Here is a 26,058-nt window from a genome sequence, read left to right as displayed (position 1 = left end):
CTGCATGTCCCAGTGTGGTTATCAAAAGCATCCTTTATATTTGTATTAACTTCTCATGAACACTACTTTGTTGTTCAGATAAAATGTAGAGTGCCATTTGTTCATGAATAACCTTACTATTCACATGTGAATGTTTAAAAAAATGTTGCATATACTTACAAAGGGCTTGATGTTATATTGGAAGAGCTTAAATAAGGAATTTACGTTAACAATTCAAACTTATTACACTGCCAATGAAATTCAAGTAAAGATATTTACTGAGAAATCCACTCTGAATATGTTTGCCCACTCCACTGTGTTATCTTTTGTGATTGTTAGAATTAGAGGAAATAAAATAAATCAGAATCACTTACAAATTTATAAAAAAGTTTATATTCTTTGACAACTTCATCATTCTATAACATTTTGGGAAAACCTAAACACAGCAAAATTTTTAAATATTTTAAACTTAAACTTTTCCTTTGTTTTAGAGTTAAAATAGAACTGATTTATAAAACCTTAGCAGATCAGATGTCTCTTATGCCACCTCGGGTGACCTGAAACAAACAAAGAAAAGCTTAAAACAAACAGAAGGAAGATAAGATGGCACAGTAGAGCTGGTTTATTGCATAGCTTTATAATAGGCATGGCTGTTACTGTGGAAATATTGTACCTGGACAAAAATAAAGGTTTCATATGGAAAGGAATGGTAGGGATGGACAGTCTGATGTACCTGGTCCTTGGTTAAAAACATTCATTTAGGCTTATGGTACCTGCTACCATACACTAAATAATATAAATACTTCTCATCCCATTGTAACATTTGAAGCTCATTTTTTAACCTCCTTCATGTTGGTAACATTGGGAGCTAGTGTCGACAAAATATGGTTACTATTGTTTTAGGGTTAATTTCATGATTTGTGTTTCTCTGAGTTATTGTTTATGATTAGGTTGTTTTATTTGGTTGAGTATTTCAACAGCTCAAGTAACAATAAACAAACCAGGATCCTAGTGGCCTGGAGCTAACAATAGAATTGTCTTCCACGATCTTCCATAATTGTCTTCTTTGATCCATAAAGATGACAAATCTACTAAAGGTCTATTTTTAAACCATGCTATGCTGCTAATAACCAATTGTAATTTAAAACGTTTGCTACTGCAATAGTACGAAATTTTCCATTCACATGGACCAGCGACGCACATATGCGACGGCCGGTTTCCACCCATAGACTGCCGTCGCATATATGCGACGGCTAGTCTCCCGAGCCGACGCATATTTGCGTCGGGGTTCTAATGTTATTAAAGTTCTTATATCTTTGTAGTGGTCTATTTGAAGGCACTGAATTCCCTGCAGTGGTCTACAGAGATGTCTGACACACAACTGCGTCGCTTGGTCTGTGGATATGATGATTGGTGACATCATATAATAGTTGGAAAAACTGGTCTTCACTTTTCTGCATCACTGTATGTATGTATGCAGTATGCTGCATTATCCTATGTAGCTTTTACATTTGTTCAGTTATAAACTGTTCTTGAATAATCTGTTTATTTTTTTACTGACTTTCACCTTAAAACACAAAAAAATGAACTGTCGCATATATGCGACGTTTAGTCTATTTCAAGAAAACTATGATAATTTTCACTATTGTCTTCGCTGTAGACCGGGCGTCGCAAATATGCAACATTACTAAAGGTTATAAAAAATACAAAAAAACAAGAATAATTTATTTACAAACACGATTGTAGCGTATTACAATGTAAATGATCACTGTTTTACAGGTTTTCGCCCGTGGTCTGTGTGTACTGTTATCCAAGTGACAGCCGGTCTATGTGTAAGATTCAAATGTATACCTCGGTCTGTGGCAATGACCGCGGCGTCGCATATATGCGACGCGCAGTAGCGAACGTGTTAAAATATATTCAGTAAAGGGGGCCAGTGTAAATTATGTAAATTAATAAAAATGTATAACAAATTTGCAGAAACAGTGAAGTCCTGTTGTTACAAATTTGACCTTAGCTTCTAATATCTAGACAGCACTGCTTCATCTGGATTGTGAAATACTCTTGGTACTGTCTGTGGGCTAACATTCACATAATTACGAACCTTCCTCCATTTGACTTTCAATCAAGTGTACCCATCTGTGTGAAAATCGGTTTAACATTGCCTTTATATTAGGGGGTTAACCGCATAACCTGCCAACAACTACTTTTGAATCTGAGATAAACGTCTTGTTCTTGCCAATATAAAGTAAGAATCGATTCTCTCTATGCTGACGGCAATTGGTAAAGGTGGATGACAGCAAGGGCGGGTCCAGGGCTAATTTTCGGAGGGGGCCATTCTATCGAGGGTGTGGGGCTATTTTAATTCTAGGCCAGCATGGCCACAACCTCTGGGGGGTTTGGGGGGTATGGAATACCCCCCCATTGTGGGAGGGGGTCCGGGAAATTTTGGAAAAGTTATACTTACAAAATCGATTTTAAGCACTCTGACAAAGAAAAAGTTAAATCTCTTGTAATCTGAAAGGGAGAGTTTAAATGCAAAACTTCCTTAAACCATTCATAAACCTTTTTCTGTTCTTACCGGCCCTGTTATTTCACCTATCTATTTTTAAATGTTTAGTTTCATGATGTCGACGCGCATTGTATTCCTTTAACAATGATTGTTTCGGAAAATAAAAAAGTTCTCCGCTTAATACATTTTTGACGTTTTTAGTGCTGTTAAAAATCGACCATCAATCTTAATTTGCCTAAATAATAATAAACTATAAAAAAATAAGTTAAGGTTCTAACTAGCTACACAGTAATAAGCACTGTCTAAAAATATATAAATTTGAAATCTTTATTTTAAAAAATAAGTGTAGCAAAGGTATGTTTGTGTAAAAGAGAGAGGTCCATACGACCCGCTGGTGGCGCCGGCCTCAGTATCCCACCATTTTGAATGGTGGGCACGTCCTGTTTTTCCACCACACAGCGCACCAGTATCCAGGGGAGTATTAGATTAAGCGTACTCCGTATTAAGTTATAATATAGATGGTATCTGTACTACATTTCCCAGCCAGGCGGGTGAGCATGCAACACTGCGACGTTGATGAGGTATACACTCGAACGCACATGTCTACGTGAGTGAATACTCTGTAGAAACGACAGTGTGGTAGTCAGGTAGACATCGGCAACGTCGCACTCGTAGTACTGTAATGGCGGTTGCTCAATCATGAGTCTAGACTAACCTAACTTAGAAAACAGCTAAGCAAAGCTTAAGCCTTAAACGCTTCCATTACTTACCATTATAATTTTGTCATGTGCTTGTGCTTAAGTGGAGGGATGCACATATGTTGAATCTTATAAAACTGTGTTACTTATAAAAAAAACGTAACAAAACAAATACTCAACTGACTACTGAGCCGCATTTTTTTATGGTGGGTATAGTACAGGTAAAATAATACAAAAACACTCCATATAAACAACAAAATTTGTACATTCATGAAATTTCACCTGTGAGTTACTAATAATATGAGAAATGAAGATCCGATGAGTCCCCAAAATTTTGGGCGTGCTAAGGCCCTTTTTGGGGCCCTTTTTGTTCCGAAGGGCCCTTAATCCTGAATAATTTTGTTTTTACGTTTAAGGTCGTGTGAGGTGTGGTTTTCGATGGTTTTAGTTATTTTAAATCGATTGGGACTAGTTTTATGTGTATTAAACCACTCCGTACAGGGTGTTTAGAAATATTATTACTTTTTACGATATTTAAACATTTATTCATAAAGTGATAAAATTAGTTACCTCCATGCATGCTCTATATAAAAGGGGATTATTGAAAATAACTAATTCTTTACTATATAAGAGGGAAGGATCTCAAGGAGTAAGAGAAAATATTAAATACCCCAGTCACAGCAAACCTGCAGACTAAGCGAATTTTAATTTGCCCGATTTTCAATTAAATCTAATAGTTTAATGAAATGAGGTCTAATAGTTTAATGAATACTTAGGTTTGCTGCTACAAGGAGGCTAATAAAGTGTGTTTATAGTAACATCTTAATAGCCTAGTATAAAACAAATAAATTTGACAAGTTTTACTAAGACATATCTATAAACAAACAAACAAAATCATTTTACACTAATCTCCTTAAGAATAACATGGAATTTTAAATTTACTATTTTTGAATTTTATTCGTAACTAACACACTTACAAAACACGTTAATATACTAAATTATTTGTTTTCTTTGAGCTCTTTAAAATGCTGTAGAGAAAAATTGGGAAACTTTGTCTTTTGAGGGTCAAAGATTACATATTTTTACCACATAAAACCCTGTTCCATGGACCGATTATGCCGGTTTCGTTAAAATTGAACCTAAATTACTCGAGTTATCATGTTTATGGACACGTATATAACATGGATATATTATATTATATATGGATATAAACACATATATACTATTTTGAGTAGATGGTGCTTTAGGCTTCTGGGGCCATCGAAATGAAAACGTAAATCGGTTTCGGGTCTATGTTTTACCATGAGACCTTCGGTAATAGCTTATCTCCTAAATGGGATGTTCGCTAAAAGGGGATGGATGAAGTTTCACACTATAACATGATAACATAGGTTACTAAGCAAAAATTTCAACTTTTAAGGTGGTGTGAATAATCTTTCAACGTGTTTATTATGCAAATCTATTAAGACCAATTTCAAATTGATATGTATTTTTCTAAGGTAGTATTTAAGTTATTTTTTTACATTTATTAAAAATTAAAACAATTGCATTTGTATATAACCTTACATTACATATTAAAATGAAGTACTTAAACTAAAGCTATTTTTCTACAATTTATGTAGTATCTCTCTTTACAATTTCATTATCACAATAATTATTCTCAGACGACTCATTAAAAATTTTATTATTCTTAGCAACTTGTCCATCTTTACTGATTTTGAAGTTGGTGTTCAAGCAGGATTCCCCTTTACAAACCTAAAACCTTGCATATTGCAGAACAGGCAACACCAATCTTAAAGCATGAACAATGTGGTGCAAAAACACCTTTCATACATACTGACGTTTGCAACTTGTATCTTAAGTTCCTCAAACTTATTTTCAATCAATCCAAGTACAGTTATCTTTCGTGGTTATGACGACCAGGACAGCACTAAGACATCAGAGCAGCATTGTCGGCACAAGCATTTTTGTCCTGAACAATGGGAACGAGGTTTATGGGGTAAAAATTGGGTTTTCTTATTTACTTTACCCTCAAAACACAAAGTTTCCCAATTTTTCTCTAGAACATTTTAAATAGCTAAAAAACAAATAATTTAGTATATTAACGTTTTTTTGTATGGTTATTAGTTACGGATGAAAATACTAAAATTGTAAATTTAAAATTCCCATGTCATTCTCATGTAGAATAGTGTACAATGATTTTGTTTGTTTGTTAATAGATATATTTTGATCAAACTTGTCAAATTTATTTGTTTTATACTAGGCTTTTAATATTTTACTATAAACACACTTTATTAGCCGCCTTGTAGCAGCTAACCTAGGTTATCATTAAACGCAACGCTATTTTAGATTTAATTGAAAATCAAGTAAGTAAAATTAAAATTCGCTTAGTCTGCAGGTTTGCTGTGACGGGGGTATTTAATATTTTCTCTTACTCCTTGTGATCCTTCCCTCTTATATAGTAAAGAATTGCAGTTATTTTCAATAATCCCCTTTTATATAGAGCATGGAGGTAACTAATTTTTTTTCACTTTATGAATAAATGTTTAAATATCGTAAAAAGTAATAATATTTCAAAACACCCTGTATGGAGTGGTATTTGTTTTATACTAGGCTGTTAAGATTTTACTATTAACACACTTTATTAGCCTCCTTGTAGCAGCAAACCTAAGTATTCATTAAACTATTAGATTTAATTAAAAATCGGACAAATTAAAATTAGCTTAGTCTGCAGGTTTGCTGTGACGGGGTATTTAATATTTTCTCTTACTCCTTGAGATCCTTCTCTCTTATATAGTAAAGAATTACAGTTATTTTCAATAATCCCTTTTTATATAGAGCATGCATGGAAGTAACTAATTTTATCACTTTATGAATAAATGTTTAAATATTGTAAAAAGTAGTTAATATTTCTAAACACCCTGTACGGAGTGGTTTAATACACATAAAACTAGTCCCAATCGATTTAAAATAACTAAAACCATCGAAAACCACACCTCACACGACCTTAAACGTAAAAACAAAATTATTCAGGATTAAGGGCCCTTCGGAACAAAAAGGGCCTTAGCACGCCCAAAATTTTGGGGACTCATCGGATCTTCATTTCTCATATTATTAGTAACTCACAGGTGAAATTTCATGAATGTACAAATTTTGTTGTTTATAAAACTCTATTTTACCTGTACTAGTAGTAGTATGTTCTGTATGACTGACGCACTGACGTGAGGAAGGCATAGGATGGTGGGAAACGGGGATGTGCGCGGCAATTTTTAAGTCAATTTTTCAAATTATAAAGCTTGAAAAAAATAAAAAAATAACTGATTCTCGGGGGGGGGCCATGGCCCTCTCTGGAACCGCCACTGGATGACAGACAATTGTTCAGGTGAAAGGTAACTTACTGCAGTCTGCAAGATGAATATTAAGCTGGGGCCAGTATTTTTTTGGTGTTGCCTTACTATATGCCATTCTACAGTATTTTTTAGTATATTTGCTAATGACACTAATTATGTTAGGGGCATGGTACGAGAGGAAGGCCAAACAAAGCAAGTATCGGTTTTCGGTACAATAAGCTTTTATTTTTGAAATCGCAGAAAGGATCAGTAAATGTTGCATGAAGGAAGAAAACTCCTGATACTGATATCTTCACGATTGCAGAAGATGATTAAGATGTCCCCTTGACAGCGTCATGTCCCCTTTTAAATTATTTCTTAGACACCCCAGAAAAAAGATAATGTCTCCTCCACTCCTCTTGGATAAATCCATGATTTTGCAGAAATTGCAGAAGTAATGATTTCTCTCAGTACATTGGGACACCACAATCACAGATTGAAGATGATGACATGGTAATGAATGCACACTAGGCCTAATCTAATTTTGTGGCTAGAGCTTATAATAATTTTTACACGCTGACGTAACTATTGTGCCTTTATCACATTAATATATTTAATAATTATCATAATGTTACACAACACTACAAACAAAATGCTTTTAAATGAACTATTATTATACTATTATTATGTCTATTATTATACTCACAAAAAGTTTTAAGATGGAATGAAACAATTTAATCGTTTAAATGATATCAGAATGGGTTAACTGAATATTAACTGAATATTTATGAATAGTATTATTTATGTTTTAGAAGTTAAGTGTTTGGAAATGACTTGCTAGTCCTAAATTTCTCTCTCGCATAGACATTTTTCATTTCATTATTTAAATTCAGGAATACGAAGATTTGAGAAGTCACTAATCACTTATTTTGGTATTTTAATAATTTTAACTTTTTTTAAGCAGGGTTCTTGGAATATTAAAGAAATTCCAAGAGCTGTACGATGTGAAATTTAGGCAAGGCCAATAAAAAATTTTAGATGTCATTGCAATCACAGGATTTCTCTGGCTTGGCCCGACAGCAGTGGATAGTCATAATTTCACTGCTAATTCAAAGTCACAAAGTACCGGTAAGAGAATTAACAATTCTTCAAAATATAGTTGTATCAACAGTTTTCTTGAATCAAGGATCAGAATCAACCCTCATTTAAAGGTTTCACAATGAAATTTACAAACTTTTTACAATAAACAAAAAGTACAGCTCATTCTTTGTTATAGATTTTTACCTTACCGTAACGAATGCCTAGGTAGAGCTCTTAGATAGCTGAAAATGAGCGTTTGGGCAGCAAAAAATAACTTTTTTGTATTAAGTAGAGTAGACGTTCTAAACATTATTTAAAAAAATTAAGAACCCAAGTGGGGAGTAACAGTCCAGGTCTACCCTACAGTTAGCTTATATAATTAATTACATGGGAATATAGGCTAATATAAATGTGTCTCAGTAAGATTACCGTATATGAAAGTAAAGTTTACTAGCAACAATTCCATAGCCTACCAACCTTAAATTCAGCGGAACTGTTCTGCAGATTGGGGCTTTTGAAAATGACTCCAGCAAATTGAGATGTTGATGGCAAGAAACCAAGAATTAGTCTGTTGTTTACTAAATGGCCAAGACATTCTCCGAGGGCTGGTACAAGCTGGTCTTCTCCACGGGAAATGCGAGTTGTCAAGTGGTTTGTAACAACAACCTATAACAGACACATTTGGTAAATGTAATTGTACATTAAATATCCAGTTTACAGTAGGACAGACTACGTAAACCAACTTGTATTCAAATAATACATAGCAAGTACCGGTAGAAAGGAGACTTGTAGGCCAACCTAACTTATAGGCCTACCTTAATAGTTTATCAATAGGTACTTCTAGTCTTAGCCAAGGTATCTATTCTTCTAAAGATGTGAAATTCTGAATCAGGCCAACTGTACATTTGTCACTGGTGTTCAGCCGTGAAATTTTTTACACTATTTAAAAATGTACTTTAATACTTTCTTATTAAATGGCGACCATACAAAGTAGGTATTTTAAGCCAAGTATGAATGGAGATGAGTGTAGGATGAGTGGGGCGATCTTGTAGTCTTGTTAGTGACTAAGGCCGACATTCCTTACACAGCTATTAATTAATAGCCCATACACCTAATGGCAACTAAGGGGCCTACAGTTTATAGTGGAATCCGAACCACATTTTTAGGTGCCTTGGTAGGGCTATATACGAATTGGTCTAATTATCGAGATAGTACTGCGGATAGTCGTAGTACTCACTAGTGCAGACGTTAATCCACACCAGGGAGTATCGCATCCACAGTGCATACCTATAAATATCCACAATTTGTGACCTCCTAGTAGCTGGATTACAGGACCACCTGTCCAAGTCTGAATTGAATTAACAGCTATGCCTAACGCTCAATTAAACTTGACACTCTAGCATATTAATTTAAGTTAGTCCTAAACTACTCCACCAGGTGAGTTGTAAAATATAGAATACAGAGTTAAGTTCTAAGCTAACTTAACTTAGCCTATGTTACCTTAATATTTTAGTTTGTTGGGTTTTTCATTATGACCAATAACTTAAGTAAAGGCCTATCTTGTTGGTCTTTGAACATTGACACTTTGCGGTTTTAAAAGGTAGCCTAGGTTACTATTGAAATTCGAGTTACCGTACTCAGTTTAAATAATTTAGGTCTACATTTAACTTAACTTAACTTGTTAAGGCCTACTCATGCTTAAATTCTTTTTTTTAGAAACTGGCTTAAAGATTTTATGAGACAAACTTTAAATCAAAGACTAAATCTGTATTTAGGCTAGGGGTACCGGAACTATGCTATGATTAGGCCTATTAATGCAGCCAAATAATGTTGTGAGAATATCACAAAGTCAGCACTAAAAAATAACTTACCGGTACCCTATCGAGTTATAATTCTGATGATTTATTCAACTCAATAGTTTTGAGTGCCATTTTCAAAGCCCCATCTCTACTCTTGTTGCCACCAATAAACCCAGAGTGATGAACAAATATACATCCTTCAATCCCAGCGATTTTGGACAACTCCTCATCACGCAATCCTTGCCATTCATGATGAAGAAACTGGCGGCATACATAACTTCCAGCATTGACTGATACTGCTTGACATCTCCAATTTCGGTGACTATCAGAAAAAATTACAAACAAGATGGGATTTTCAATGCTCAATTCTTTCTCAAGATTGAAAAAATGCTCCTTCCAAGGGCAATGTCCCTCCAATTCAATGATTTGCCCACTCGGATCAACACTAAATCGCTTTGCAATAGCATTAGCTACCATACTTCTTGCTGGCCACCAAATTGTACTTGCTCTGTTTACTTTGCTAATAAACTCACTTCCAACATATTTCTGAGCCTCAGAGAACGATGCTTCTTCGTCATATTCACTGTCAGGAGTGTTCCATTGCTTGTTAAACTGGTGACATCGGCTACTCAAATTGGTTGTAATCCGATACTTAGGCTCACCATCGAACATAGGGATGCCATTATCAATTCCATCAATTTCTTGAATGAAATTCTCATACACATGATCAAAGACAGCTTCAACTTCATCTAGGCTTGTACTATCACCTAAAATTTTCTTGATAATGTCCTTTCCAAAGTGGCAATAAACTAGTCCGGCACTGCTCAACTTTGTGGTCCACTGTTTACCTGGGATGATAGAACTCATGCTTTCATTGAAACCTTTTTGATGGTGGTCAAATCGGCATTTTTCTGGATCATATTCATTGCCAACATCAATAACTATGTCACAATCTTTTAACACGTTATCATCGCGCGATCTAACAATATTTGAGTCAGGAAACAATAGCTGTAACATGTAAGTTCCCAAAACCTCATCACAATGAAATACGCCATTGTGAGTTCCAATCTTAATTGGACTTTTCTTAAAGCGCTTGAAAATTGTAGAATACATGACGATAATTAGTAAAAATTATGATTTTACACTTATGCTAGTTGTAGGTTATGTTTCTAGCATAACCCTTCCTTGAGGTAAGTAGGCTAAAATATCCAAAAAACAGTTGTATGGACAGTTATTAAGAGTTATATAATAGAGCAAGAATACAAATTAAATAAAATTATATGCTAGCTTCTCTGAAGCGAAACCCTTAGCACCACAGTTGTTTAAATTAAAAATTGACGTAGCGGTAAACGTGAAATTCAATTTAACTGAACATAACATAACCTCAAAATAAGCCCGGTTAATTTTTTAAGCAGTCAGCTGTTTTTTCATCTCTGTAAAGAACTAAGTTGGGAAGGCTCAATTGTGTTATCATGCAACTGTTTATAACAACTGAGGCGTAACTTACACAATTTTCCCTAAGTCATAGATTAAACATACTCAAGTATTATTTAGTAAATGAATCCAGTGATATCCTTAAGGAAAGTAAATGATTTAATTATACAGGCCAATCAATTGAATACCAACCATTAGTAAAGTACCTATTTGAGAAAGCAGTTGTTAATAGATTATGGAGTTTCCTAGAGTCCCAAAATATTTTATATGAAAACCAGCACGGATTTAGAAAAAACAGATCGACAACCAGTGCCATGCTTGGCAAGGCCGTAGCCAGGGAGGGTTAGGGGGTCAAACCCCCCCCCCCGAAATCCCGAAATTTAGTAGTAAAAATTAACACTTAATTAACAGGACCGGTTTTGGCAGCACGGATCAAACCAACGAACATCACTTGTCATTACATCGCTTGTCATTACACTTGACTCCAAAAGAACAAAACATATCGCCTTTAAAATCACAGTAGGTTTCACCTTCTGATAAATGTGGTGCTCTGAGCATCTTGACTACAACGAATAACACAGACAGGCTGAGGAAAATATGTCTAGACCACAATGTATAATATGTATAACATTGCAGGGATGGAATGTATGTAATTATGTATGACTCAGTGGTAGAGTGGAGTAAGGGTGGTTCGTAGGCAGATAACCTCGTGGGGTATGTATGATTCATCGTTCGAGCGTCCGTGCTGCCAAAACCGGTCCTGGGCAGGGAGAACTCCCTGCCTGCGGATCGATAGCGGTACCTACAAATTTCACGCACTATTGCGTTTCAGAAAAGCTTTGATTATACGTCCATTTTAATTATTAAAGACCACTTAGCTAATGTGCAACTCAACTTTTCATTTGTATCTTTTTAAGAGCTTTATTTTAAGCTTTCATCGGAGTTTCTAACTTGTCCCGTCCCTGAAATAAAACGCCTTTACAAACACCATAACAGAATTTTTATTTACTGACGAAAATGCTAAAACTTATAAATATGCTTTATAAGTATATGTTCTAAAAGCTATAAAAGTTTCATGACGATTAGATAAGTAGTTTGTTTGTTATAAAATGTTAAAGTCGCCCGTTGTTGGTAAAGCGCCGAAAAACCTGTACTTTTTTCATTCAACCCGCTGAAAGGCTGAGTTGAAACTGAATAAAAAATTTGAAACCAACACACATAAACGCAGAAATAAATTCTTAAAATTATGATGTAACTTGTATTTTTCTACGTCTACTGGTTACGTTGCAATAAAAGCTCAAACTCGAGTATCTATACTTTTTGACCCGACAGTAGGTTTAATAAAAAGTGTAAGTTAAATTAGAAACCACAACGGAGGATTATATTTTATATTTTATTATGTTTTACAGTAACTATTCATATTTCATATAATAATTCTATTAATAAACCTGATCTATTAAAGAGGTAATAAAACTACGAAGGTTCAACAAAAATACTTTACTCAAACAAAACAGTTTTATCTTCCTGTAATATTGTACATAGGCCTATGTAACTATATCAACATTTTAGAAATAATCATGGGAATTGGTGTTTGAATGAAAGTTTTTAAATCTGTTACCCACAGTCATGACCTGACCCAGTGGTGGTTCCAAGGGGAGGGGGCTTCAAGGGGCTGAAGAAAGTACCAAACGTGTTTAGGAGGATATGGCCGTAGCCTAGAGTATGGTTACAAATTTATGAATGCAATCGTCATATTTTTTTATAATTTGTCATAATTTGTAAATTTATACTTGCTTATGACAAACAACAGGTTAAACGGTAGTTTTTTTTTAGGATTAGAGACAGTTAGGCGTTAAAAAGTCACTAAACTACTTTAAAAATAATATAAAACATTTTCCGGGGGAGGACCCCCAGACCCCCCTCTCGTATTGGGGGGGTGTTCCACACCCCTGACCTGACTCCCCCCCCCCAAAAGTTTGTCCTGGCTACGGCCTTGATGCTTGGTCTCATAAACAGAATGGTGAGGGATATGGATTAACGTCAGCAAGTAAGTAGCAGGGATGTTATTTAATTTTAGCAAAGCATTTGACCTCGTGAACCATGACATACTATTGAGCAAAATGAATGATCTGGGTATTAGAGGAATCGCTCATGCCTGGTTTTCTTCGTAGGCTACCTGAAAGACAGTCAACAGTTTGTTACGATACTAGCTGTAAATAAAAGTGGCTACTTGTAGAACCACTTCCTCTTCAGAAGCCCCAGTCAGCAGAGGTGTGCCCCATTAGGGTTCCGTCTTGGGTCCGATTCTCTTCCTCATCTTCATAAATGATGTTCCATCCAGCTTGAATCTAGCAATTACCTTTGCCTATTTGCCGATGACACTTCTATCAACATTTCAAATCCTAGTATGCTGGCCTTAGAACAGACCTTATTTCTTGAATCCAACTGCCTGCTTCAGTGGTATGAGGATAATCAACTAATCTCTTGCTTGAATGCCAACAAAGCCACACTCCTTCAATTTAGCATTTCTCAGCATCGCACATCCACTGACACTGACATACACGTTCTTCTTGATGATACCACTATTTGCCCCTCCCCAGATGTTAAGTACCTTCTTGACGAGAACCTAAAATTTCACAAGAATATTGATCACATTTCAAACAAGATATCTGTAGGGATTTTCATGCTCCGCACTCTTAAACATACCGTTTCGTCCGAGGTTCTCTTGACAGCCTACTATGGACTTGTTTATCCTTATCTGACATATGCTGTACCTGTCTGGGGGCGTGAAAGCCAATGGACTCAGTTCATATTTAAGCTCCAAAAAAAGGCTCTACAAACTGTTTTTTCCCTTCACCGTCGTCAATCCTGCAAAGATGTCTTCAGATCACATAGTTCTAAACTTTCCCTTCCATTTACATTTTAGAAACATTATCATTTATTAAGAAAACCCAATCATCATAGCTCTCCAAGTATCCATAGTTATCCTCTCCGCAACAATAATTTCAATCTTTCAGTATCACGACACTCAACCACTTTCTTAAAAAAAAACTTCCACTTCAATGCAGTAAAACTTTTTAATGACCTCCCTCTCCCTTTGAAATCCGTACAGGACATTGGAAAATTCAGGAAATGTGTTAAGTTGTCCATCTTGATAAATAAGGTCTGCAACAGCGTCCGGGAATTTGCTGGTAGTCTTTAACATTATTAAACATCACAACCAAACCATTTGTATATACAGTATGTATTTACTATAGTTAATTAATCTGTAATAATTGTAATTTCTTGAATTTTGGCCAATGCAATGTGTATTGTTAAATCTAGGTTAATATAGGACTTTGACTTTGAAAGTCAAGTCCAAATGGCCCTTTCTTACACCTAAGCTGTTAATAAATTTAATACGAACAAGGAGTTAAATACACGTACAATACAAAATAGAAATAATGGAAATAAAAAGAAACTACTAAATTATTCAACCTATAGAAAAGATATTAATTGGTACAAAATCTTTGCATATATAAATACTACACTGAAAATGAAGAAAATATTACAATTCCTTGATCTCTATTGTAGAAGAGGACGAAGGTAAAATCTATTAAACATACTCCCTTGAGTTGGTTAGTCTACAGTAAATAGTACAAGGTTCAAGTAGTGTTTTAGTTCTTGGTACGTTCTAAGCATAATTTTTTCATGACGAAAAAGGAAAGTACAGATTCAAGAATATCTATAGTAATATTGGTTTTATTTGGGTAATCTGTAGAATTCTGGTGGTGTAAATGAAGAGGTTATAATGTTAATTTATTCCTCTTTAACTTGCAGAAGAAATAGACATAGGATATCAAGAGTATAGGCTATATTTTTTTTAATTGATATAATTTTTCAATGATATTGTAATTTATCAACATAGTCCTGGAGGCAGCTCAAACTCTGTTTATAATAATCCAAAAAATAATTTTACCTCACACACAATCAAATATCTTAAATAATTAATACACCCTTTATAGAATTTACAAATCAAACTATTTTTTTACTCTAAAACCCTCTGAACTTACCCTTACAAACTCCCTGCACAAGTCACAATCAAAAACACACTTACCGCCAATTTGTAGCGTTGAGCAAGATCTTCCAGATGTTTTAGCATTTTACATATTGTGACAGTTCGTTTCAGCATATCACTCAGGTGAAGGAAAGGAAAAGCAAGACTGTCAATGATTATGAGTTTCACCTGGATGAGAGAACATTGCATTATTGAATAAATCTGAAAGAGAACTGTGGGAATCAGTGTTGCTCTTCAATACAAGTCCTTCAATCATCGTTCATTTCACTATTTCAGCTGTGTATTGGCTAGGTTAAACACTACACGGGGTAATTTTCCAAAATAAAAAAGAAAAAGGGTTTTTGGCTAGGACAAAAGTTCAAATCCTGCTAGTAAATTTAATTCATACTTTGCTCGTTTCAGATGTTCATATGTTCATTTACACATATTTTAAAATGAAACCAAATATAATCCTTACTACTAAATCTGTTTTTAAGCGGGGGGGCGCCAGAATATTGTTCGCTTACCGCAGAACAATGTCTAACTAGAACTGGCCGTGGGGTACGTTTAGGTAATTTACCATCTTTGCTCAAAAGGCGATGAGAGTCTCTTACATTTTCTACAGCCTCTTCAACAGAAGTTATCAACCAAGTGCAGCGGAGTAAACTGGGTTGGCTTACACTACATGTAAAATACCCAGCTTGTAAACTTGTGACGATGTTGGTTTTTAAAAAATGTCTTAAAAATGGTTTCACACCAACCATTTAATTTAGAAACGAAATTGCATTGTATAACTTAGCTTGATAATGTACGTTGTGTTAACTCAGACTGTGAACACTTATTTAAGCTACCTAGGATACAAAATCAATGATATATTTTAATGTATAATCAAATAACATGTTGAATGGTTTGTAATGTATAAAAAACTATTACAATAGCTCCAAACCTATCACTAGTGTAATTTTCTAACATATTTTAGTGAAATTATAATCAGGCAAATGGAAATTCGATTAGTCTGCAGGTTTGCTGCGGCAGGGGTATTTTATTACTGTTAGAATCTTAATTATTTCCTATATCCATGAATAATTTTACAATGACTTATTCTCTGTAAAAGTAAAATATTATAACGACATTTCAAAAATAATAGAACAGCCTCAGTTAGTATAGATCAAAACATAAGCAAATGACGAAGTACTTGCAGCCAGCAACTCTCCGGCTCTACTGTGTCCGTCTATACGCTGCTTAATGCAGGCGTAAAACTGGTAATAAAAGAGGGGACAGAACTAGTGCAGTAAACTTAGACTAGATACACTAGATAGACTAGAAACTTAGACGGGGAGTAGACTAGTAGACCAGTAGTAATGGTACAATTTATTTAACTCAAGGGTCTCAATCTTAGCTTTCCTCTACTATAGAATCTAAGATCCATGGGGAAGATGATTAACACGTTTGCTACTGCAATAGTACGAAATTTTTCATTCACATGGACCAGCGATGCACATATGCGTCGGCCGGGTTCCACCCATAGACTGCCGTCGCATATATGCGTCGGCTAGTCACATTAAAATAGACTGCCGTCGCATATTTGCGTCGGGGTTCTAATGTTATTAAAATGCTCATATCTTTGTAACGGTCTATTTGAAGGCACTGAATTCCCTGCAGTGGTCTACAGAGATGTCTGACGCACAACTGCGTAGCTTGGTCTGTGGATATGATTATTGGTGACGTCATATGATAGTTGGAAAAACTGGTCATTACTTTTCTGCATCACTGTTTGTATGTATGCAGTATTCATGCTGAATTATCCTATGTAGCTTTTATATTTGTTCAGTTATAAACTGTTCTTGATCAATCTGTTTTTTATTTTACTTACTTTCACCTCAAAACACAAAAAATGAGCCGTCGCATATATGCGACGTTTGGTCTATTTCAAGAAAACTATGATAATTTTCACTATTGTCTTCGCTGTAGACCGGGCGTCGCAAATATGCGACATTACAAAAGGTTATTAATAATACAAAAAAAACAAGAATACATTATTTACAAACACGATTGTAGCGTATTACAATGTAAATTATCACTGTTTTACAGGTTTTCGCCCGGGGTCTGTGTGTACTGTTATCCAAGTGACAGCCGGTCTGTGTGTAAGATTCAAATGTATACCTCGGTCTGTGGCAATGACCGCGGCGTCGCATAACGTGTTAAGAGTGTGTTTAGAGGGGTGTTGGTATAAAATCACTATCTAGTAGTTAAGTTACTTCATGCTTTATAGATGTATAAGCATAGAAGAAAGCAGAATCCTTCCATTCCCTTAATGCCCCGAATTCTAAAAGGCTAAAAATATATTTGGTCTCAAAGAAAGGTACATTCATTCTTTATTTCTTGTTGTGAATTTATTTTTGAACCTATCATTCTCTTTGTCATTTTTTCATTATTCTATATCTTCAGACTGGTATACCGTACTTAAAGTTTTTTTTTTATTTTTCAAATTAAAGATAACAATGAGAATGTGTTTAAGCAGTTGCCTTACTAGAGAACTGAGACCGTTAACTTGTATTGGTGCACAAACTGGCTGCAGTTATAAACTGGTTCTAAGTCAAGACCTCTATCATGTATCTCTGTACTAATAACTTACGATTTGTTAATTATAAAACTGGTTTGCAGCCTGTTAGGAAATTGAACACATGGCGCCCAATAATCTAGCTTATTTATAAAACTTAACGTTGTTACTCTTTGTAATCTGAAAATTAAAAAATTCTGGATGATATTCTGGATGTCCTTATCACAGTAACGAGGATTATTCATTTCTAATATATTTTACAATTAAATAGATAGGCAACAGAAGGCAGATAAGACATTCAATTGTTAAATTTGTAGCCAGTTTTAGAACAGAAATAAACGTAGTGAATTGAGCCAAGAACAGAGTACGCTGACGTAAAAAACTGATTTCTGTAAACTATGCTAACTTTTTAACCAAGCAAAACTGAAACATTTGGACTCCTGGCCCCATTTACACTACAAAACTTTTTTTTAACAACAAACAGTGAAAAAAATAAACTCCTGACCTGACAATGATTAGTTAAATGGATATGAAGTCACTTCATTGAATACGCTTTAGTTTTGAATCTCAAAACTGGTCAATCACATCACAAAACCGAAACTTTTCATAAATTTTTTGGTAGATTTAAGATTTGTTTTTGACTCACCACTATTAAAATCATAAACATCATTGAGTATACTATTTGAAGGAAGGTTGGTTGTTTTTACCTGTGGATGATCCTTCATAAACTCGTCTAGACTGAGAACAGTTCCTAATAGTTGGTAGTGATCTTGTGTTGAAATATAGTGGTACTGCTCAAAAGATTGACTTTCTAAAGTTTGCAGTAGTTCAGAAGACAACTTATTTTGTCTACCAATATTACAGCAATGTTCTTTGCATTCCTTGCTGATTTCTGAAAAATAATATTTTTTTAAATTTATTTGCGTACTTATTAGATGTATAAGTTTTACCACATTAATTTTGTTTGTACCATTTTAACCACTTATAATACATATAATACATAATACAGATAAGTGGTTTGAAATAAGCCTGTTTCAAAGGTTGATAGCGAGGATAATCAATTCAACTGTTAGATTTCAAAACATAAAAAAGGTAACTTATTCAGACACTTACGCACCTTCCGGCACTTAACTCTTTCCGGTTGAAAAAAAAAACGATTTTAAGCTGTGTCTATGTTTCTTTCACATTACATGGTTCCTGACCGTACAGCAAAATGACTGTGTTTACAACACCACAATAAAAACATAAACAGTGTCCAATTAACAGTCAGATTATAAACAATTAACATTGCAACAGCTGATCTATTTGCACTGGCTGGTGGGCTCTCTTTCAGATAAAAAATTGTGCAGTATGAAAAAGCTTGCATTCAACTACACGTACTAGGTACCACTGACAGCCACGGTGTGACAAATGTCCGGTCTAGTAGCAGTAAACGGCTGCAAGATGGTACTGTTTTCTGCCATCGCCGTAACCATGTAGTATGAAAGCTCCCATGCTCTTCTTTACACTACTAAAAATTTACCCCTAGTGAAAACCATAAAGTGTGAAAGAAAGGTAAGTGCTGCCACCATATAAATCTATAGTAATGATTCTATAAGTCATTGAATTTGTAAACCAAAACAGCTGATCATGGCAATGAATTATCTGTTTGATAATTTATCACTATAAGTTGCTTTTAGCCTGCCACATGAAATGTATTTTTCAGCTAGCTTACTGACAACTTGGGTATAACCCATAAAGCCTCAACGTGTTAAGTGAGTCCGGGGCTCAGTCGGTATAGCTTACGGTCACGGACTTTGGGCCATTGGGCCCAAGGCAGCGATGTCGTGGGTTTGGATCCTGGTCACTGCCGAAAACATTTTATCAGTACAGATCACCTTTGTACTGTACCGGCTCACTCCTTGCTTTGCAGTATACGATCCACGCACAAGCGGTTAGTCTATGTGGACGGGCAAATACAAGGTTAAAAGAGGCCGCCAACCTCTTAAAAAAAAGGTCTTTAATATTTTCTATTACACTCCTCAACTATGGAGTGTGCAATTTGGAAGATATATGAAAGGTATACGAAATACATGATATGTACAAAGTCGGCTTAGGGTTAAATCTGCAGCTAAAGTTCTGCTGCAATTTTTATCTACAGTACCTGAGAGTCTGTTTGGTGAGAACCCAGCGTCTGTGTCTATATAGACTGCTTCGCCTCCCAGACCTCCAAGACTGCGATGTAGCTGGACACTGACACACAACTGTAGACTAAAAGAACACATGTCATCTATCTGAATGTGAAGAGTGTTTACAACTTACACTGTTTGGTTCTAAAACAGTTTTCAAACATCTGGATTAAATAAACAGTTTGGATTTCAGTTTTTAATTAGAGGGGTTGAGTAAAAATGATTGACCATCCAATCAATAATCCCTTTGAGTCCCAAGAACTATTTAATAATTTAAAGTTTCCTTGAATCAAGTATCTTATATTCGTTTCAATTAAATTCTTAAGACAATGACACACACTGTGGAGCATATTTTAAGCTGAATAAGAATGAAGGGTGAGTGTAGAATGGAGTTAAGAGGCGGTCGGATAGAGCCCCGTATCCCACATTTTGCAGGCGTCACGAGCAACAACACAGTCCTCCCAAAACAGACTTTTGTAATAGTACCACCCTTGGCCACCAGTTTCGTGGCTGTCGTATAACGGGATCTGAGATTGTTGACAACCCTGTGTTACCTAGAAACTTGAAAGCATCAACTCGACTACCCTCAGCCTGTGTCCTAGCCCTTGTCTATTGTCCCACCGCATGTTTCACTTTTACTGGTTTCCTACCTTCGCTCACCCACCCTTTGCGTCTCAGCAGGTCTCAGTTCATCACCGCACAATATGCTAATTTTCCACACAAAAAATATTTGGAGATACAAATAGCACTTTCAGTAAGACATTTTGATTTATACACTTAATTTTAATATAATTATACATGATAATGCATTCAATTATAAATAATATACTAGTCCTACTGGGCTCAATAATGTAACTACTTGGCCTATCCCATACATTTTAGCGAATTTCCCTATAATGAGGTAGCTATTACCGTAAGTGGCATGGTAAGACTAAGAAGTGGGACCGATTTACTTTTTCATTTTGATGTCCCCAGAGGCCAAAAACACCATTCGTTCAAATTTTTATATATATGTGTGTGTCCGTGAACACGATAACTTGAGTAATTTTTGTCCGATTTTGATGAAATTTGGTTTGAAGGTGTAAGGCGGGAGGCGGGATAAACTTGAATGAGTTTGCGAACCAGCATGATCGGACCATGGGAACGGGGTTTTATGGGGTAAAAATTGGTTTTTCTAATTTTTGACCCTCTAAACACAAAATTTCCCAATTTCTCTCCAGGCCTTTTTAAAGAGCTAAAAAAAAACAAATAATTCAGTATATCAAAGTGTTTTTGTACAATTATTGGTTACGGAGAAAATTCACAGTTTAGTAGACCGTAAAAATAAAAAGGTAGCTTATATGTACACAAACTACAAATATTAAATCACGCAAAAATAAATGTTAAACGTTAAAAAATATATAATACATTTAAAATAGCATAAATAAAACCTTTAAAGTATACTAGTTGAACCCGTGCGAATTCGCACGAATAATAAATTAGGATATTATAGCAACGTCTTTAGAAGTTGCGTCGTTGTATCGGCGTTGGTCTTGAGCTCGATCGTTGGCTGTATGCATTCTAAGTTCTTTTTGCTGTTCAGTAGGAGTATTTTGCAGGACAAAGCTCATCGTGCTGAAAACTTGCGCGTATGGATTAATATCAACCAAATGTTGAGTCAAAATGTCCATGAGTTCAGTGCTGCAAGAGACATTAGCTTTGTTTAGCATTCTTTCTTGAACAGCGGTTTCGACGACCGTAGATATAAATTTGGGCACATGTGGGATGCTCCCCTTCTGACGGTTGAAAGGTGCCAATTGAGTGATAAATTGTGTCGTGCACCTTATACATGAAAGGCCCTCCACCGTTATGTTCTTCAATTTTAGCTCGAGTGCTGACCATTGCGAGCGCAGAGTTGTACGATCTAATGTTCTCTTTGTAGTTTCTGCTCAATTGATTTGCTCTATTAAGTAGGCTCTGGATATAATAGATTTCTCGGTATGATGGTAGATTCACTTTTCTTTATGGCAGCAGGATGAAAATCCTTCGCCTCGTCCTCTTTGTGCTTCTTTAAAATGTAGCGCACCACATTTCTGACATTTTAATGCCATCTCGCGAAGTGAATACTGCTGAGAATTTTTCAAAACTAAACAAAACAGCTGGGATTTTTTTTTACTAATGTATTGCCATCTGTTTTAGAATACAATAACATTCAAATCAATCACAATGTTATCCTTATGGAAGGAACTTTGAGGGCAGCCCACGCCCTTAAAAAAGATATATTTTGAAAATCTAAAGCCAGTTTGCACATCTACACACCTAGACGAACATTTTGCTATACAATATGTGGGGTTAAATCTTAAAACAAAAAAGCCTTATTGTTCACAAAGTTTCATGTCGCGTATTAAATATATAGATGCTCAAACCTATATAAAAAAAACTACAATAATTATTGTCCCTAAAAAATCTTTCACTTGATGTGGTGTCTTGGTATCAGTATTGAAGTAAAATTAAAATTCATGATGTAGCCCCTGAACTGTTTAATTAGACTAATATGAGGTACGCACCTTTACGTCAACAGTTCAATTGTAGTAAGTTAAGTAGAACTCACAACATGTTTCGCCTATTCAAACCTATTCATACCGTATCAAAGTTATTAATCTCCCTTGGTTTTGGAGTTTTTTTCGAAAATCAAAGCTATTTCCCATTAATAGCATTATTTGTAAGCAGCCTTTAATATTAACTTATTAACACGTTGGGTGCTGATGACGGGAATTCCCGCAATTGCTTAACATTGAAATAAATGCAACTTTTATGTTCAAACATGTCGACAGCACAAATAGTGTTAATGACAGTTTGAAGAAAAAACCTTTATCCAAACAAAGGGTTCTTATTTGAAAGATTAGGATAAAGTGACACATTGGAAAAGCGAGTTTAGCTACATCTGTAAGTTCAACCTCTGTTACGATCACAGCGAAATCAGAAAGATCTTCCAAGATGGTAGCAACATCCACGATCACCCACTGCAGTTGTGATTTTTTTACTTTGCACTTTAACACAACTGTCCTTGAAGGGCAATGAGTGGAAACTTTTTTTATGTTATTGGTGGAGATGATTAAAACATGTAAGTTTCCCAGCACTGATCACTATACAACACTGATTCACGGTCTTTTTCCCCGGTTATCAAAACTCAAAAACAATCGTTGCACTTGCGATTAATTAAACCGGCTAAGTAAGGCACAACGTTTTTAATCCCACTTGGTTTGGATGTGCTTACAAAACTTGATCGGAAATGGTTGCGGTATTTGTAAACATTATTTATACAGCTAAGTCCGTAATTAACGTACTAAGTATGACCAAAAGAGACGTTTATTCTAACGGAACTTGTTTTATATTGATGAATAGTTTGTATCAAACCGGTTGTTGTAGAACTACTTTTATCTCTGATGACAGTAATATTTTAATACATACGGTAAATACACAGTCCAAAAAATATTAGATTCTTAGATTCCTGTGAATTAAATATCATCATTTCCTTGGCATTATAATACATCAGGGATGTAACGACATAACGTTATTTATTTATTTAAACAGATCTGTGGCCAGTTTAAATGAATTGTATTTGGCGCGGTTTGAAAACGTGTTCTGCAGTCCACAATCGATTGTGCTGCCATCGGCCGGGACATCGTCGAACTAGTACTCAGTCGGCAAGCAAGGCTTTTTTGCAAGCTTTTACAAAAAAATACAAAACTTAATGTTGACCATCGAAAAATAAATATCTGTCACACTCAATACACTAATGAATATATGCTCTTCAATATGGCGTTTGAACCAGAATTGCTTATAGTGCCAGTCATTTTATATTTTAGCAGAAAGTATTGCAATTCCTTATGGGAAATGTAAGAAATGATTTATTTTATATCCGGCTTATAAGTAAACATTATGATTTTTATATTGTACAGTCTTAATCCTACATGTATTTACAATGTTTTGAGTGTGGGAAATAATTTTTGGAACACGGATAGACCAGAAAACGAGGAATTATTAAATGCGCTCCATGTTAAAGTGACGGCCAGTGTCGGCGGCCGAGAATCTCTGTCCGACCGCCTCTTAAGCAACCTGAGTAGCTGTGATACTGCCTGAGTCTGACTATTTCTTAGCCAGGACCAAAGAAACACAAGAATCCAAACTTTATGTTACATGTTTTTGGTAGGCACAAGATCATTAAGGATGAGGAAAATTTAGCAAAATGCATGTTCTTTCTGGCACATTCCCAATTAAGTATAGACTAAAAACTAAACAGCAGCACACTTGGTGGCGCAGTTCAGTCCATATATTAAGTCCTCGCCAACATATTTATTAGTCAAGGTTCTTAAGAAAAATCTGTTCAGTATTCATAATAATCAAAGACTAAACAAACATAGCTATTTTCTTCTACTATTACTTGTTTTAACCATTAAAAAACTAGCAAAATCTGTCCCAATGATTATAATTTACTAATGGTGCTTCAATTATGAACAGAGATAAAGAAATGTATTTGTACCACAACTGAGTTTTCCCACTGCCGGGAGCACCACAGACTTCTAGTATAGAGCCAAGAGGGACTCCTCCTCCCAGAAGATTGTCCAGCCTCAAACTGAATGTCACGATCTTCTCACACTTCTCTTCTTCCTGAAATCGTAATGGGATTATAAATTTATTGGGCACCCAACTGACCCAACCAGCTCTCCCTGCCAAACCAACTAGCCTAGGTCCTACTGATACTGGACTTGGTGCATTGTATAACATGGTTAGACTTTGGGACTTGTGCCTATACAGCCCAAATTTGTGGTACTCCTATAAATAAAAAAAGTATTAAACAAAGAATGTTTTTTTTTTTTTTTTTGTACTCTAAAACTCCCTTCACCTATTATTACCGCGCTTTATATAACTGTACCGGTATATATTACTTTACAGAGTGAGTTGGTTACACGGTGGAAGGAATTGGCTAGGTATTACAGGTGTTTCAAAAATCACTTTTTTTATTCACTTATACTGTACAGTATTTGTTTCCATTCAATTCTTTCAGACAATGACATGCACAACTTAAATCCAGAATCACTCAACTTCTTAGCCAGGATCACTTAAATGAAACACAAGAATCCAAATTTACCCTAAAACTAGAACACAAACTTGATTTCTTACCTCTAAAAGAGTGAGTGCAGTAATCTTTTTTGGGCTTTTCATGCAACTTTTGAGATTATCTTGTATTTCTGGATGTGACTTGAACAGTTTCTCTACTTCTGGATCCAGATCTAAAGCAAAAACAGGTATAATATCATATACTCTTAAAGCATCACAGTTCATATAAAACATCGATGTTACCGGTACCTAAGGCGTTGAGAGTTTTTCAAATCAAATCAAATCAAATCAAATCAATTTCATGTTTAAAAAGAGAAAGTTTAGTTTTAATTTTTATATTTTGTTGGTCTACAACTTTATTTGGACAGTTTATTAAAACTTCATTCTAAGCAGTTGGTTAATACTATTTGATTGAATACCAAAATAAAAGGAATTTTTTTCAGGTTAGAAACTTCAAGAGTATTAGATAGGATCATAAAAATTGTATACTCATATAAATGAAATGAAATCCTTAATTTTTTATGCAAAGTTAGGGCCACATGGCCCTTTCTTACACTTAACCTGACATTCATAAATATATAGAAATAATAATACACAATAGGATTACTTAATGTAATTAAACATAAACATATTTAACACGTCTCAGAAAAAAAAGAAAATATTGTACATGCAAATCTAACAAAAAAAACACATTTACTCACTCTCGTATACACGCATCAGCAAATGCGCAAAGAAACAGTAGCCCTAGGACACGCCAGCCGAGACCATCTGCTCAAAGTAGAGCTTCTTCAGTGCCACCACAAACTGGCAAACTGGGAACTTTTTTCATATACATGTCTACTTAAAGATAACCGGTAGTAGATAAGTAATTTTTACATAGATAAGATTCTCCTATTGGCATTTGCAAATAACCAAGGGAGCACTATAATTACCTTCGCCATGCTGTAAGAGATCATCAGCATACACAAAGCCTGCATCTTGGAGTTTCTTGATGGCAAACCCAGGGAGTTCAAGGCAGCAGATTGGCAACATACTATACTGTCAGATTTATTGAAAACTAATGTAAAATGTCTTCTTTCAAGTTACCTAAAAACAAAAAAGAATTAACTGATTTGCGTCTAAAAGTGTCCAAGTTAAAATGTATGGAAAAAATTGAGGCGGATTGATATTTATTTTTCCTTAAATATGATTTTGCCACTGAGAGCTGTATAAAAAATATAGGTAGAAAGAAATACTGTATATTAAAACGCATTCATTATCTCAATCAACAATTAAATTATATCATTAAGACAGTAAAGATATAACAGAGAACTTAATGATTGGAAATAAAACTCAACATTGAACAATTTAAAAATTTAATCAT

The 26,058-nt window shown here is 35.0% G+C and overlaps 1 protein-coding gene across 1 annotated transcript; it reads right to left on the bottom strand.

Annotated features, from left to right (window-relative positions):
* Positions 1 to 349: 349 nt before the first annotated feature.
* Positions 350 to 25,727, bottom strand: LOC128992971 (DNA repair protein RAD51 homolog 3-like). The gene is made up of 8 exons (XM_054416718.1): positions 25,628 to 25,727; positions 24,759 to 24,868; positions 24,118 to 24,245; positions 19,571 to 19,677; positions 18,135 to 18,319; positions 14,928 to 15,056; positions 8,076 to 8,264; positions 350 to 536 (listed from the first exon to the last, which is right to left on the bottom strand). The coding sequence occupies exons 1-8, from the start codon at positions 25,725 to 25,727 to the stop codon at positions 507 to 509; spliced, it is 978 nt and encodes a 325-aa protein (XP_054272693.1). The 3' UTR covers positions 350 to 506.
* Between the last annotated feature and the right edge of the window lie 331 nt (positions 25,728 to 26,058).

Source organism: Macrosteles quadrilineatus, unplaced genomic scaffold (assembly GCF_028750875.1).
Source record: "Macrosteles quadrilineatus isolate MER2022 unplaced genomic scaffold, UCM_ALF_1.0 Scaffold_4__1_contigs__length_99947679, whole genome shotgun sequence".
NCBI classification, from domain to species: Eukaryota; Metazoa; Arthropoda; class Insecta; order Hemiptera; family Cicadellidae; genus Macrosteles; species Macrosteles quadrilineatus.
This window is presented reverse-complemented; position numbering and strand designations above follow the sequence as displayed.